The sequence below is a fragment of the Heterodontus francisci genome, chromosome 37 (assembly GCF_036365525.1).
Source record: "Heterodontus francisci isolate sHetFra1 chromosome 37, sHetFra1.hap1, whole genome shotgun sequence".
Classification (NCBI taxonomy): Eukaryota; Metazoa; Chordata; class Chondrichthyes; order Heterodontiformes; family Heterodontidae; genus Heterodontus; species Heterodontus francisci.
Window position 1 is genome coordinate 19,550,272 of NC_090407.1, and position 14,381 is coordinate 19,564,652.

Genomic DNA, 14,381 nt, shown 5'->3' on the forward strand with positions numbered 1-14,381 from the left:
CCCTAAAGCTGTACATCACTGGACTCAAAGCCAGATAATGTACAATGGAATGAAAGTCCACCTCAGCCAGAGAGGGAGGATAAAATACTGAGCCAGAGACCAACTGGATCCTGGGGGAGGGGCAGGGCAGGAGCTCCGGATCCTGGGGGAGGGGCAGGGGCAGGAGCTCCGTCCCAGTGGGTACAGCGCCCAATAGCCGATTGTTCCACAGACAGTCGTGTTGCCCAGAGGCTGCACGGAGGGCCTGGTGCATTGTGGTCGGAAACCAAGTTCACTAAGTCAGTCAAAGGGACAGTTCAAAGGCAGAACTTTCATTTTATATATTTTTCTTTTAAGCAAATAGTCACCTGAATTTTATTTGCTGTTTTATACAAATGTCAATGTTATTAGAGACAGGGAGCCCCTGATCCCTCTGCCACCTTCCCAAGCCTGTCGTACCCTCACCATCAACCATCCTCTCCCCAAGTCCGGCTGCTCCTTGCCCATCCTCTTACCATCCACCCTGTCCAGGCAGTTTCACCCTCCACTTTGCCCCTTGTCCGGCCTCTCATTCAGCCCCCGCCCCCCTCCCCCTCCCCCACCCTGATATACATACATCTGCTGCTGGTGCTCCCGACTGTAGTGTTTGGCCTCCAATTCCTCCGCATCCTGCAATTTCTTGGCCACACAAACATCCTGGCGGACTAACTTGTTCTTCTCAATGTTTGAGGCGTAGTGCTGTTCAACTGGGAACACCAACACAGGACATCATTTAACATTGTCATGGGACTCACTCCTTGATGAACAGCAACTGAGCTTTAACATTTTTCAGGCAGGGATGAACCAGAATCCCAGGAAACTCCCTCTCTCCATACCCGCAGACTCCGACTTTCATTGAGGTGCAGGTTCCACAGCTCCGCCCCCTCATATCCAAGCTTTGCCACTGATAGAGAATTCCACTGTAGCAGGTGTTACAGATTTCATCGAATGCCCCCCCAGTCAGACATCTCCCCAACCCCACCAAGCTGGATTTCAAAATCTGCATGCTCCTTTTACAAATCTCTCCGTGCCCATACCTCATCCTCAGCTTCCCTGGCCCTACAACCCAGTTCACTCCCTCCACTCGAGATTGAGCTAATCCACCCATCCCTCCACTCGAGCCTGAGCTAATCCACCCATCCCTCCACTCGAGACTGGGAGCCAACCCACCCATCCCTCCACTCGAGCCTGAGCTAATCCACCCACCCCTCCACTCGAGCCTGAGCTAATCCACCCATCCCTCCACTCGAGCCTGAGCTAACCCACCCATCCCTCCACTCGAGACTGGGAGCTAACCCACCCATCCCTCCACTCGAGACTGGGAGCTAACCCACCCATCCCTCCACTCGAGACTGAGCTAACCCACCCATCCCTCCACTCGAGACTGGGAGCTAACCCACCCATCCCTCCACTCGAGACTGAGCTAACCCACCCATCCCTCCACTCGAGACTGGGAGCTAACCCACCCATCCCTCCACTCGAGACTGGGAGCTAACCCACCCATCCCTCCACTCGAGACTGGGAGCTAACCCACCCATCCCTCCACTCGAGACTGGGAGCTAACCCACCCATCCCTCCACTCGAGACTGGGAGCTAACCCACCCATCCCTCCACTCGAGACTGAGCTAACCCACCCATCCCTCCACTCGAGACTGGGAGCTAACCCACCCATCCCTCCACTCGAACCTGAGCTAACCCACCCATCCCTCCACTCGAGACTGGGAGCCAACCCACCCATCCCTCCACTCGAACCTGAGCTAACCCACCCATCCCTCCACTCGAACCTGAGCTAACCCACCCATCCCTCCACTCGAGACTGAGCTAATCCACCCATCCCTCCACTCGAGCCCGAGCTAACCCACCCATCCCTCCACTCGAGACTGAGCTAACCCACTGATCAACCCTGCTCTCTACCCTCCTACAAATATTATGAGACTTCAGCTGCATTCTGGAATTCTCTCCCCGATCTCTGTCCTCTGCCCCCCTGCTCTCTCCCGTCTTCCCCTCAAATGGCCTCTTTCCCCAACACTTCACAAATTCTTTAAATCCTTTAAAAATTCTTCAAGTGCCGCTCCGAGTTCAAGGTGTTAAACCAGAAGGAATCGTGGAGAGGGAACCTCTTCTGATTCTGTGCCCTGTCCGAGCTCAAGGGCACTGAGGGCAACTTGAAGCACCACCACCAACAACCCCCCCCCGCCCCCACCCCCACACACAACCCCCCACCCCATACCCCAGCCCCTGAATTCCCCACAGACTGCAATGGAAACCCTGCTTCGTGTGAGATTGGAGGTCGTCAGGGTTGTAGTTCGACCCTGACATCCTCCTAAAGAAGTGAGCGAGGAGCAAATGGATGAAAACAATCTGTCGGAGTGTTGAACACTGGCACCACAGGTGTCTGAGCCCCTGGAGCTCTTTGCACTTACTCTCCTGCTCCTGAAGGTTGTGTGCCAACGCCCCATCCTCCAAGACAGCAAACCCACGGCACACTATAACACAAGAGAGGAAAGAAAAGGTTGTGGTAAGGCCCGATATTACGAGTAAATGTACCCGTCAAGCAGGCACCAACATCAGACTTACACATCGCCACAGTCCCCACCAAGCTCTTGCCCAAGAGCCATTCCCCTGAATGCAGCAATGCTCGGTGCCACCACACTGTCTGGGTTTTATGCCAAACAAATAACACCTTAGAACAGTTTCTTTTGTTTTAAAAAGACAACCTCCCTCAAGAACTTTAATTACTCTCCAGTTGACAACAACTTGCATTTATATAGCGGCTTTAATGTACTAAACTGTCCCAAGGTGTTTTTCAGGAGCAATTATTGGACAAAATATGATACTGAACCAGCTGAAGAGATAGGAGGACAATTGGCCAAAAGCTCGGTTATAGAGATAGGTTTTAAAGGAGCTCCTTACAGAAGGAGAGACACAGAGAGGTTTTGGGAGGGAATTCCAGAGCTTTAGGCCCAGACAGCTGAAGCCACAGCTGCCAATTACAGCACTTTCCCCGTGGAGTGTAATTGAGAGTCAGATTGCTCCACTGGTGAGTTATGCAAAAGGGCTGGGCCAGGATAAACACTGCTCCAACTTCGGGTGACTCAGTTGGTAGACTCCCACTCAAACCACAAGCTTGTGGGTTCAAGCCCCACTCTGGGACTGGAGCACATACCCGAGGCTGACAGTCCAGTGCAGTACTGAGGGAGTACTGAGTACCCCATCTGCCCTCTCAGGAGGATGTCAAAGATTCCCACGGCCACTATTTGAAGGCGGGCAGGAAACTTCTCCCCAGTGTCCTGGCCAATATTTTTCCATCAACCTACATCATTGAGAACAGATTATCTGCTCATTTCTTACATTGCTGTTTGTGGGAGCTTGATGTGTGCAATTTGACTGCCCCTTCATTACAGCAATGACTACACTTCAAAAAGACATAGATGGGCTGAATGGCCTCCTTCTATGCTGTAATATTCTATGATTCTGTAAGCTCTTAGCACAGGAGTTGCTGGATATAAACACCCCCCCCCTATTTGACATTAGTGGTGTTACACGAACACATCATTAACAGCAGACGCTCTGAATTATCACAAATGAGGTCACGAGGGATCGAACTGTTTAAACATCCCAGGCCCACACAAGACTGGCTTGACTGAAACTTCTATTTTTAGTCAGACCCAGACTCCTATAAAAGATGTTCACAGATAACTTGATTTGTGATAGAATATATAAAAACACACTCCCCGGGCTGCGGCACAGCACCTCCTCCCAGCCTTGCCTGTCACAGTTTCCTGACAAATTTTCTGTTGCTGATACTGTTAGCTGCTCCTCTCTGTGGAAGTGAAAGACAAAGAGCGAAGGTAGAAGCAAGTCAATAGTTTGGAAACATTGAAATGATCACCCTCGCAGTATCCTCCCCTCACCTGCGCTAGGCTGCATTACCTGGGGCACTGCCAACTATCAGGTACGTCAAGTATCCTGTTCAGAGTGGCCATTATTGACATAGGAACCTGCTCTAGGGCAGCAGGTGTCAGCAGGGTTAATCCACTGTGTGCAGCATCACAACTGTGTCCAATCCTGTCCTTCAGCTGAGCTCAGTACAGGGGGCACCGGATAGTGACGAGGAGTGGGACTCCTGTCTGATTCCCCCCTTCCCCCTCAGAATGAGCACAGCACTCTCCACCCCTTCCCCCAACGCCAGTGCCCCAGCCGAACAAGCAAAGCTAGGGCTTGTGCACACAGATCCACTATATGAAGGTAAAAGGCACAGTACAGCAGTGAGAGGCTGTGTGGAGTGGAGAAAGCAGCACTCTACGTCAAACAGAGTTGGGAGCTGTAAAGCTGATACTGCACGTCTGAGGTTCCCCATTCCTCAAGTACGAATAATATCTGGAGCTTTAAAAAGTGAAGTAAAGGATTCATTTAGAGAAAAAAAAATCAAATATTGTGTCAGAAAATAAATTACATGGCAATTCTGTGCGTGTCAGAGGGGGCTCTGGGTGGTGGGGAGGGGGTTAATTTTAAATCGAACCTCCCCCTCGCAGATATTTGGCTCGTCTTGGAAAGAGAGGTTCAGTCAGGTTTTGTCCAGAGGAGGGCAAGTGTCTCACCTCAGCTACTTGTTGGACACGATAACAATGCAGGAGAGCTGGGACTGTGTAAAGCTGGAACTAGTCAACTTGTAGTGGGGGAGGGGTGTGTGGTTTAAACAGAGAGCACAACGATCCCAGACTCAGTTCCCTCCCATTTTGTACCAAATTAGCTGATCTCACTTCACCAGGTGTTAACAGAGACAGCAGCTGGGCTGACTACTGTCCCCACATGGTCTGGAAGCACTGAGGCTCATTAAACACACTGACTGCTGCTTCACCTCGGGGGGGAGGAGGAGGAGGGGTGGGGGGTCAGTAACTCGGCGCAGGTCAGAGACTGAACCTGGGATCCTTCCTGTTCCTCGTTTACCCTTTGCTGCACTTGTAGACATCTGAGATTCTGGCAGATGAGGCCGAACAGCCCTTCAGTATGGTTATGTTAAGTAAAGGGCTGCTCTCAACATTAAATTGTTTTGGCACCAGTTAAGCAGCTGGTAGCAGGAACAGAGTGGACAATACTCAGTAAAAACCAATCCCTCAGCTGGTGAGTGCCCCAGAGACTGCAGTCCACAATCCCAGCACACATTCCCGATACGGTACTGAGGGAGTGCTGCACTGTCAGACGAGATGTTAAACTGAGGCACCACCAGCCCTATGAGATAGATGTGGAAGTGGTTAATATTTATCGCCCAACCAGCATCACTAAAACAGATTGTCTGGTCATCATCACATTGCTGTTTGTGGGATCTTGCTGTATTTCATTGGCTGCAAAGCGCTTTGCGACATCCTGAGGTAGTGAAAGGTGCTATATAAATGCAAGTCTTTTCTTTTTACTGTTTCGCTGGCACACACAGAGCCTGGGTTTTGTCTCCAATGGCTGCTGAATCGACCAATCATTGTAGCCCTAACGCCGTGCCAATTTACTCAGCAGAGTGCAGACTCAAACCCGAGCCCTCACCCCCAAAAGGCTGCTGAGGCTGGGGGTTCAATACTGAGATTGACAGATTTTTGTCCATTTTGTCTATTAAGGGCTATGAAACCAAGTCAGGCAGATGGAGCCATAATCTAAGTGAATAGCAGAACAGGCTCAAGGGGCTGAATGGCCTCCTCTTGTTCCTGTGGCGTCAGCTACTCATTGTCTTAATCCTCGGAGGGCTGGGGTAATTAACAATTCACCGGCAACTCATTTTAAGACAGCTGTAAGATAAACCAGGAAGAAATTCCTCGTGTTTTCGCATGCTGCCTCGGCAACTGCCAAACAGGAGGCAGCTACTGGCTGCATGAGGCCAAAGGTCACTCCTTTAGCAAAACTACTTCTGTCACTCAGACAAGTGGGATTGTACAGCACAGATCCCCATCCCCCAGCCAGTAACCCCCGCCTACCCTACAGGTCAAGGAAATAGCTGTAGGGATTGTAGTGGCAGCACGGGTTACCATGGAGATGTCAGGATTACTCTGACAGTGGAATCCTGGCTTCGAGCCCAGGAAAATGAAGCACACGAGGATCAAGTGTTTTCTCAAATACACTAACTAGGCCTCACAGAACAGTACGGCCCCGGGTTTGCCTGTTGATTGCACCGAGGGCTGTGTTGTGGGGGTGGGATCCTCTTCACCCACCTCCCCACTGTAAAAATGGATAGCCTGGATTCCCAACCACTGCCCACTGACTCCTGCCAGGAATACGTCTGTGGCCACCCGGTGAGGAAAGGATGAAGCTGGACTGTGACGGTCAATCATCTCCCCATGACCCAATAGCCCAGGATCTGAAGAACCAGAAAGGCCCCAACAACCGGAAGAGCTTCAGGGCCGGAGGGTGAGGATAAGGAAATTGGACGAGGAATGTTACGGTTACATATTCCAGCTGAGCTCTCGGAGGAGTTGCTGTCAAGGTTCTGCATCCTTCCAACTGGGTCACCCCTGGACCCGTATCTCAAACTCCTTCAACAGCTCGTCATTTTGGCCTCCCCTTTCCCTGCTCATTTTCTCTCCCCTCTGCTTCTAACAGGTGCCAGTGCCCAGTGACCTCACCTTCAGGCGGTCAGCCAGGTCAGTGAAAGTGGTCGCCAACCCTCCAGGATTGCCCTGGAGTCTCCAGGAATTAAAAATTGATCTCCAGGACACTGTTGGGAGCAAAATCCAGGAGGGAAAAAAAAAAATCATAGGAACATGAAACAACTTGTGTTTTTCTTCCATTTTCTTTGAACACTTTAGTTTATCAGTTATAAAAAATATTGGAGATGGGAGAGAAAAGGCCGTTTCACTAACAAGGCAAGATTCATCTAATTGGGTAACAAGAGTCTGTTCCTTTTCCAATTGGTCGCAGGAAAGCGACACACCTGCAGGATGGACCAATGGCGGGAGTGTGGGGGTAGGGTGGTTTGAGGTGAGAGGTCACATGATGAAACCTTGGGGAATACATCCAACGAGAGTTGGCAATGATGGGAGGGGGCTGGCGATGGGGGAGAGGGGCGGCAACAGGAGGGCTGACGATGACGGGGGTGGAGGGAGGGGGGTGATGGGGGGAGGGGAAGAGCCCCATTACAATATTCAAAAAGTTGCCCCCTAACATATTGCTGCCAGTCACAGAAGAAACATACAGGACAACCACAACTTAAGACTATTTTCTCCAGGAATACTGCAGTGCAATAACTGCAGCCTGTAAACACACATTGCACATCTGCCACATCGGAAAAGATGGGTGAAGAACAGAGGTAAATAAATCCACACAGACAGATGGAGATATTTAGGAGTTAGTGATCGTTGCCAAGGGAAATGTGTCGATGGAAAGTTTGGAAATACAGTCAGTCTGAGTGAGGACACAGGGAGCCGGTGCCCGAGAGCAGATTTGGCTTTGTTTTTAAAGGGGGTGGTGGGAAGAAAGATGGCGTTTTATTTAAAAAGAGCACAAGTTTGCATTTCTGCATACATCCAGCAACCAGGTCACACAGGCTGTGAAGGGCCCAGGCTGTGTCCAGAACTGATCTGACCCACAGTAGGATTCCAGCAGCCCAGGAAGGAGGCATCAGTAATCTACATCTTTACCAGGACTCCAGACGTGAACACGCCTGTGCTTGGCTGTATCGGGCATGGAACTGGTTTTCACAGCACGAGTCAACATCTTCAGAGAGCAAAGGAATGTAGAACAGATCTCACCAAAATAAAGTAATGTACCCCCTGCACCCCTCAGTCTGCCCCCACCCAATAGCTCCTGTTCTACCCCTCACCCAGCAGGGACTGCTCTGCCACCCTCCCCGCCCACTCACCTCCAGCACCCCTTATTCTGCCAGGCCCCCCACCCAGCACCTCCCCTCTCAGAACCTCTCACTCCATCCTCCCACCAGCACCTCTCACTCCGTTCCCTCCAGCAGGGACTCCTCCCCCCAAGCACCCCTCAATCTGACTTTCCCCCACTCCCCCACCACCACTCAAAGCATCGGTTTATTATTGGAGTCAATGTTTGTTTAAAGTATATACATCAAATGCAATATTGTGGAAGTGCATTCATTTCCTGTGCTTTTGAATTCTTCCCATGTAATCTGCAGTCTCTCAATGAACAGAAAGGAGCAGAGGCTATGTTTAGCACGTTGACTCCAGCTTCACTCATTGGGGTGCACGTATGGTCTGTGTGTGGAACAGGAGCCACTGGGCAAGGTCCAATCGCTATAGTAAGAGGAAGAAAGCAAATGAGTGTAGAAGAGCTGCTGGAATGTTGAATTCAGGAATCCCAGATAATGTAGCCCAGACTGCAAGGGTGAAAGGCTTTTTTCTCTGATGGTTGTTGGGTGCGAAACAAAATGAGATTTAGGCAGTATCCTGCTGTGTATTGCTGGGAGGGAGCGGAGCCGTTGCTGGGAGGGGGCGGAGCCCCTGCTGTGTATTGCTGGGAGGGAGCGGAGCCGTTGCTGGAAGAGGGAGGAACTCCTGCTGTGTATTGCTGGGAGGGGGCGGAGCCCTTGCTGGAAGAGGGAGGAGCCCCTGCTGTGTATTGCTGGGAGGGGGCGGAGCCCTTGCTGGGAGGGGGCGGAGCCCCTGCTGTGTATTGCTGGGAGGGGGCAGAGCCCTTGCTGGGAGGGGGCGGAGCCCCTGCTGTGTATTGCTGGGAGGGGGCAGAGCCCTTGCTGGAAGAGGGAGGAGCCCCTGCTGTGTATTGCTGGGACGGGGCGGAGCCCTTGCTGGGAGGGGGCGGAGCCCCTGCTGTGTATTGCTGGGAGGGGGAGGAGCCCCTGCTGGGAGGGCACATGGCTCCAAACTAGTCAGAACTGAGGACTAAGTTACCAACCCCCGTGAGAAAGATCTGCTTATGATTGTTGGAGTGGTTCTGCTACTGGACTCTAGTAAACCAGAGAATACGAGTCCAACACCCACCGTAACAGTTTGAGAAGTTGAATTCAGTTAAAAAGAAAATCTGGAAATAAAAATCTGGTATCAGTAAAAGTAATCATGAAGCTGTCAGATTGTAGTAAAAATCCAGCTGGTTCACTAATGCCCTTTAGGGAAGGAAACCTGCTGTTCTTACCCTGTCTGGGCCTATATGTGACTCCAGTCCCACACCAGCGTGGTTGACTCTTAAACTGCTCTCTGAAGTGGCTTAGCAAGCCAATCAGCTGGATCAAACCACTCCAAGAAAGCCCCACCATTTTCTTCTCAAGGGCAACTCGGGATGGTTATACATGGCCTGGCTACCAAAACCCACATCCCAAGAATGAATAAAGGGAAAGGTGTGACTGTGGGAAATGAGACTGTCACTTTAGACAGTTGTGGTCCAGCTCACTGTTCAAGTGGGCTTAACCCTTAGTGCATACTCGATATTAGGAATTTTCTAATCTGAATCTTGTACTATTGGTTGGAGAGTTCTCCATCAAACCATTCCCACTGCCCTCAAACGACTACACGACTGTTTGGCCTGTCCTGTCATCACCGCACAAAAGGGAAAAATAAGTGAAAGAGATCTGTACATGATTAAATGCAAATACATTGAGAGTGACAAATAATGAAAAAAGATGTGTTGACCAATCACAGGACCTGAAGCTAGACACAGAACTGATTCAGCTCATTCCAGTCCATCCATCTAGAAAATTCCACAGTCTGCACTCCCCCAATTACAGCCCACATGTTAAAAAGTACTCCATCTCCAACTGCTCATTCCCTGTACTGATCACTCAGAGAAGAAAAGCTTTGACAGGAGCCTTTTACCAGTTTGACCCTGTGCCCCTGTTCATTGTATTCCCAATCTACCTCTTCCATCATGTTTACCATCTCATACTTCCTTTCAAGGTTGAATAGCCCAAACTTTCCTTATAAAACTCAGTTGGCTAATAATGACTAGCAACATAAGGGCCTTGCCCCAAAAATGCCACCAGGACTTCAGTGTCTCCTGTGTCTTGGTGATTAAAACTGGACACAGTACTTAAGATTCGACAGACCAGAGGACTGTACAGTTCAAATCATAGTGTCTAGACAATGTGAAGCTGTCAGCAACAGACTGAATAAGGTACTAGGAAATCCAATTATAAATCAAAGCAGGTTATTAATACTGCTAGATAAACCTCATTGGCAGGGTCAAACACAAGATTACATACAATTTTGGACAACCTTGATCAAAAGGAGATGCACTTAAAGAGTTCAAGGAACGGCGACCAGCTTTATTCCAGCACTTACAGTATCAATATTAATAGGAGTAGGCCATTCAGCCCATCGAGCCTGCTCTGCCATTCAATATGATCATGGCTGATCATCCACTTCAATGCCTTTTCCCCACATTATCCCCATGTCCCTTTATGTCATTGGTATTTAGAAATCTGTCAATAGGATAGGAAATGTGGCAGGTTTAACATTGTAAATTGTCCCAAGGCAGTTCACAGAGATGAAAATATGGAGACCAACTAATGGGAGAAGAGTTTAGGGAAAATAACTGAAGACAATGTCAACAATGTAGGGCTTGAGAAGGATTTTGAAGGAGGATAGGGCTAACTGGGGGCTTTGGGATAATTTCCCAGAGTATGGATTGAGCTGGCAGGCACCAACAAAGATGGAAAAGAGATGTAGAGGTGGTGAGGTATGGAGGAATGTGCTGGCTCTCCATGAGGGAAGCTCACAGTGTTTACATTGGAAACAATGGTCTTGCATGCTAAAGTTAATATAAACAGATTAGTAACTTTAGAGAACGTTAGTACATGGCTCAAGCAAGTACTAGATTAGAAATGTCTCCACCCACACAATGTTGCATGTGTGCAGCAGCCTCCCAAGCAGCTTAATGTCTAATCACAAACTGAGCTGCAGGAAGCCAGACTGTACAGTTATACATTGAAGTAGCACCTCCAGGACCTGGACTGAGATCCAATTCAATGCAGACTCATGGATTGCTCATTTGCTTCTGCTTGTTGATTAAGACCACCATCCCCCACCCCCCCCCCCTCCCCCCCCCACCCACCATACAAAATAAATCTGGGCAGTTCCAACCCTGTGGTGTCTTGTCAAATCCCTCCATGGCCTCGCCCCTACCCATCTCTGTAGCCTCCTCCAGTCCTACAACCCTCAAGAACTCTGCACTCCTCCAATTCTGACCTCGAGCATCCCTGATGTTCCTTCAGCTGCCTGGGCCCCAAGCTCTGGAATTCCCTCCCTAAACCTCTCCAGCTCCCTCTCCTCCTTTAAGACTCTCCTCAAAATCTAACACTGTGACCAATCCTTTGCTCACCTCTCCCAGTATCTCCTCCTGTACTTTGGTGTCAAATTTAGGTTGATAATCGCTCCTGTGAAACACCTTGGGACATTTTACTCTGATCTAGGTGCTATAGAAATGCAAGTTGTTGTTGTTGATGGGTGCAAGTCTCAAGAACAAACAAAAACTGTCCCTAATTTGACAATGGGACTGAGAGGCTGCAGCAGGGCTGGTGACAGTGCTAGGAAATGGAACAATATGACAATAGTGTGTTACAATGTACTCGTCCGAGGTTGAGGCAGTGCTGCAGAAGTTTTACTTCGCCTCTGAAGTGCTTTGAGATATCCTAAGGTTGTGACAGGTGCTATAGAAATACAAGTCTTTATTTTCTTTTCTCAAACCTCACCTGGGAGTACTTGATGCTGAAATCTGCTGCCTGAAATGGACAGTGATCAGCACAAACAACTCACCATAGGGAACACAAAATTACACACACATCACACTCACGACAGAACACCAGTAACTCCAGGCAGGCAGCAGGATAGAGAGTTACAGTGATAATGTACAAATACTCCACAAACTCCCAGTTAAACATCAGAAATCAAGGACTTCTTTTTTGTAAACTTTAAAACACATCTCAACTCAAAAAATTGGCCAAAATGGCACTGCCCGGGAATCTTTCAGCTGTGAAAGGAGCAGACAGGAACACCTCCTTCCCTCTCCAACCTCTTTGATAGTGATGCTCAGGGAACAGATCCCTGAACAGGGAATGTCAGAGTGAGTGCAGCAACTCATTCAGATATTAATGCCTCACAGATGGGGCTATAGACAGAGTTACATACAGCCCCTGCGAGGTGGCGGCTGGGGAGATTCCTGTGACTGCAGAGGGCTCAACATCAACTGAAAAGTTTATCAATAAAACTCTGCTCTGAAAACTTCCCCCACCCCCAGAGTTTTTTTTACAATTGCATACGCTCCAACATTAAGTTGACTGTCACAAGCTTTAAGGGCTCCGCAGAACCACCATAAAGAAACTCCATGTAGTTATTTAAACATCTCTCTTTCCTTTTCTCTCCCAACCCCCCTTGTTAATCCTGCATCCCGAGGCAGCCCCGAGCGGTCAGGCTGTCAATTTAGAGCCTGACGTGGGCCAATGGGTCTGAGGAGGGCGAGAATGGGGGCGCGTGGTGGAAGAGCAAGTTAGGCCATGGGACTTTCCAACGGCTCAAGAAAGGAAATTATAGAAACCTTTACCAATCGCTGGTTAGGCCTCAGCTGGAGTACTGTGTCCAATTCTGGGCACCACACTTGAGGAAGGATGTCAGGTGCTTGGGGAGGATGCAAAGGAGATTTACTGGAATGGTGCCAGGGATGAGGCACTTCCGTTATGTGAAGAGAAGCTGGGATTGTTCTCCTTGGAGGTTAAAGGGCCTTTCCAGTGACACCAGCAAATCAAACTGTCCTGACTGAGATTTATAAAGGAGGAGGAGAGCTGTGCAAAATCCCCATGCCGAGCTTTCATTTAGTCAGGATAGCAAGGAATTCGGGGGAAAAAAAAAGAGCAAGGCAAAGCATCCTCTCCAACCATTTACAGAAATGAACGTTTCTGGGGCCTGAATTTTAAGGAACAGCCATTCCATTCCGTCAGTCTTTAGGATAGTAGATCCTGGAAGATGTATCGCTGGTCACTGAGTATGCAGAAGTGGGAAAGCTTTGTGTACAAACGTGTTGGCTTTGGAGTGAAATGGATCAGGAGTGAACAGGAACGGATTTGGGACGTTGGAACTCCAGTCAAGGATCAGTAGCCAATCCACCACAAAGGGACGTAACAAGGAACTGAAAAGGTCCCAAGCTGGAAACAACAGTTTAAAAAAAAAAAATCCATTCTTGGGAGGTGAGCCTCACTGGCATGAATTGCCCATCCCCAGCTGACCCCAGAAAATTTGATACAACAAAGCACCTCACTCGGCCACTTCAGAGAGCAGTTAACAGTCAACAAGCAGGTGAGACATTGAAGTCACATATAGGCCCAGACTGGGTAGGGACGGCAGGTTTCCTTTCCTAAAGGTGAACCGGCTGGGTTTCCATGACAATCCAACAGCTTCATGGCCACTTTTACTTTCCCAATTTTTTAAAAGCTGAATTTAAATTCTCAAACTGCCGTGTTTTGGGATTTGAACTCGCGTTCTCAACATTACTCATCCAGTGATGTAACCCAGGTGGAAGCCCAAGTGTGCTGATACTGGGGCTGCACAGGACTGACTTGCTTCTACCCACTCCTCTTGTCATTTTAAAGTGGGAGATGGAGTAACATTATTCAACAGAAGCAGGGAGCAGATGCAGGGCTGGGTGTCCCTGTGCTGACTTCCCAATCGCGGTCACAGTGAGTGGAGAGGCTGCACCAGCAACAGCGATGAGTGGCAGCAATCTGGGAACAAGGCCTGTAGCCACCTACTCAGCTACCAAGTGTCAAGGTGGTGGTGGGGGGGCGGAATGTTGAATTGAATAAATTAAAAACTACGCCTGGATCACGTCCCCTCCCAACAGCTGCGCGTGCGGGCAAAAAACAATGGCACGAACGTGGAACAGAATGAGGTGCTTTATACTCCCTTCAAAGGGGATTTCCTGTGTGACCCCCACAAACTATATGAATCCATAAGGGTTGGTGGAAACAAATTCAATAGTATCTTTCAAATTGAAATTAGATAAATGTGAAGGGCCGAATGGCCTCCTTCTGTGCTGTAAATGACTCTCGGACTTGAAGGGGAAAACATTTCAGGGCTATGGGGAACGGGAAGAGTGAGACTGATTGGATAGCTCTTTCAAAGAGCCAGTATAGACACAATGGGCCAAATGGCCTCCTTTTGTGTTGTATTATTCTACATCACGACGTATCACAGACAACAGCCTGGAGTAATGGTAAGAGTTACTGGAACAGGAAGAGGCCATTCAGCCGCTTCAGTCTGTTCCACCATCCGGTTAGATCATGGTGGATCTGTACCTCAACTCTGTACCTCAACTCCAACCCCCACCCCCGTCTTGGTTCCCTTTCCCTGAAAACTCTTTGCTGAACAACAATCTATCATTCTCAGTTTTGAACATTTCAGCTGACCACCACCCCC

At 49.2% G+C, this 14,381-nt stretch overlaps 1 protein-coding gene across 2 annotated transcripts in view; it reads right to left on the bottom strand.

Annotated features, from left to right (window-relative positions):
- Positions 1-14,381, bottom strand: part of ccdc187 (coiled-coil domain containing 187) — a 54,751-nt gene that overhangs the window by 37,117 nt on the left and 3,253 nt on the right. For both annotated transcript variants that reach the window (XM_068017214.1, XM_068017215.1), the window contains 2 exons: positions 2,442-2,504; positions 596-725 (listed from right to left, as the gene is read on the bottom strand). In XM_068017214.1, the coding sequence (XP_067873315.1) occupies positions 596-725; positions 2,442-2,504 (193 nt within the window). The remainder of the gene's footprint in view (positions 1-595; positions 726-2,441; positions 2,505-14,381) is intronic.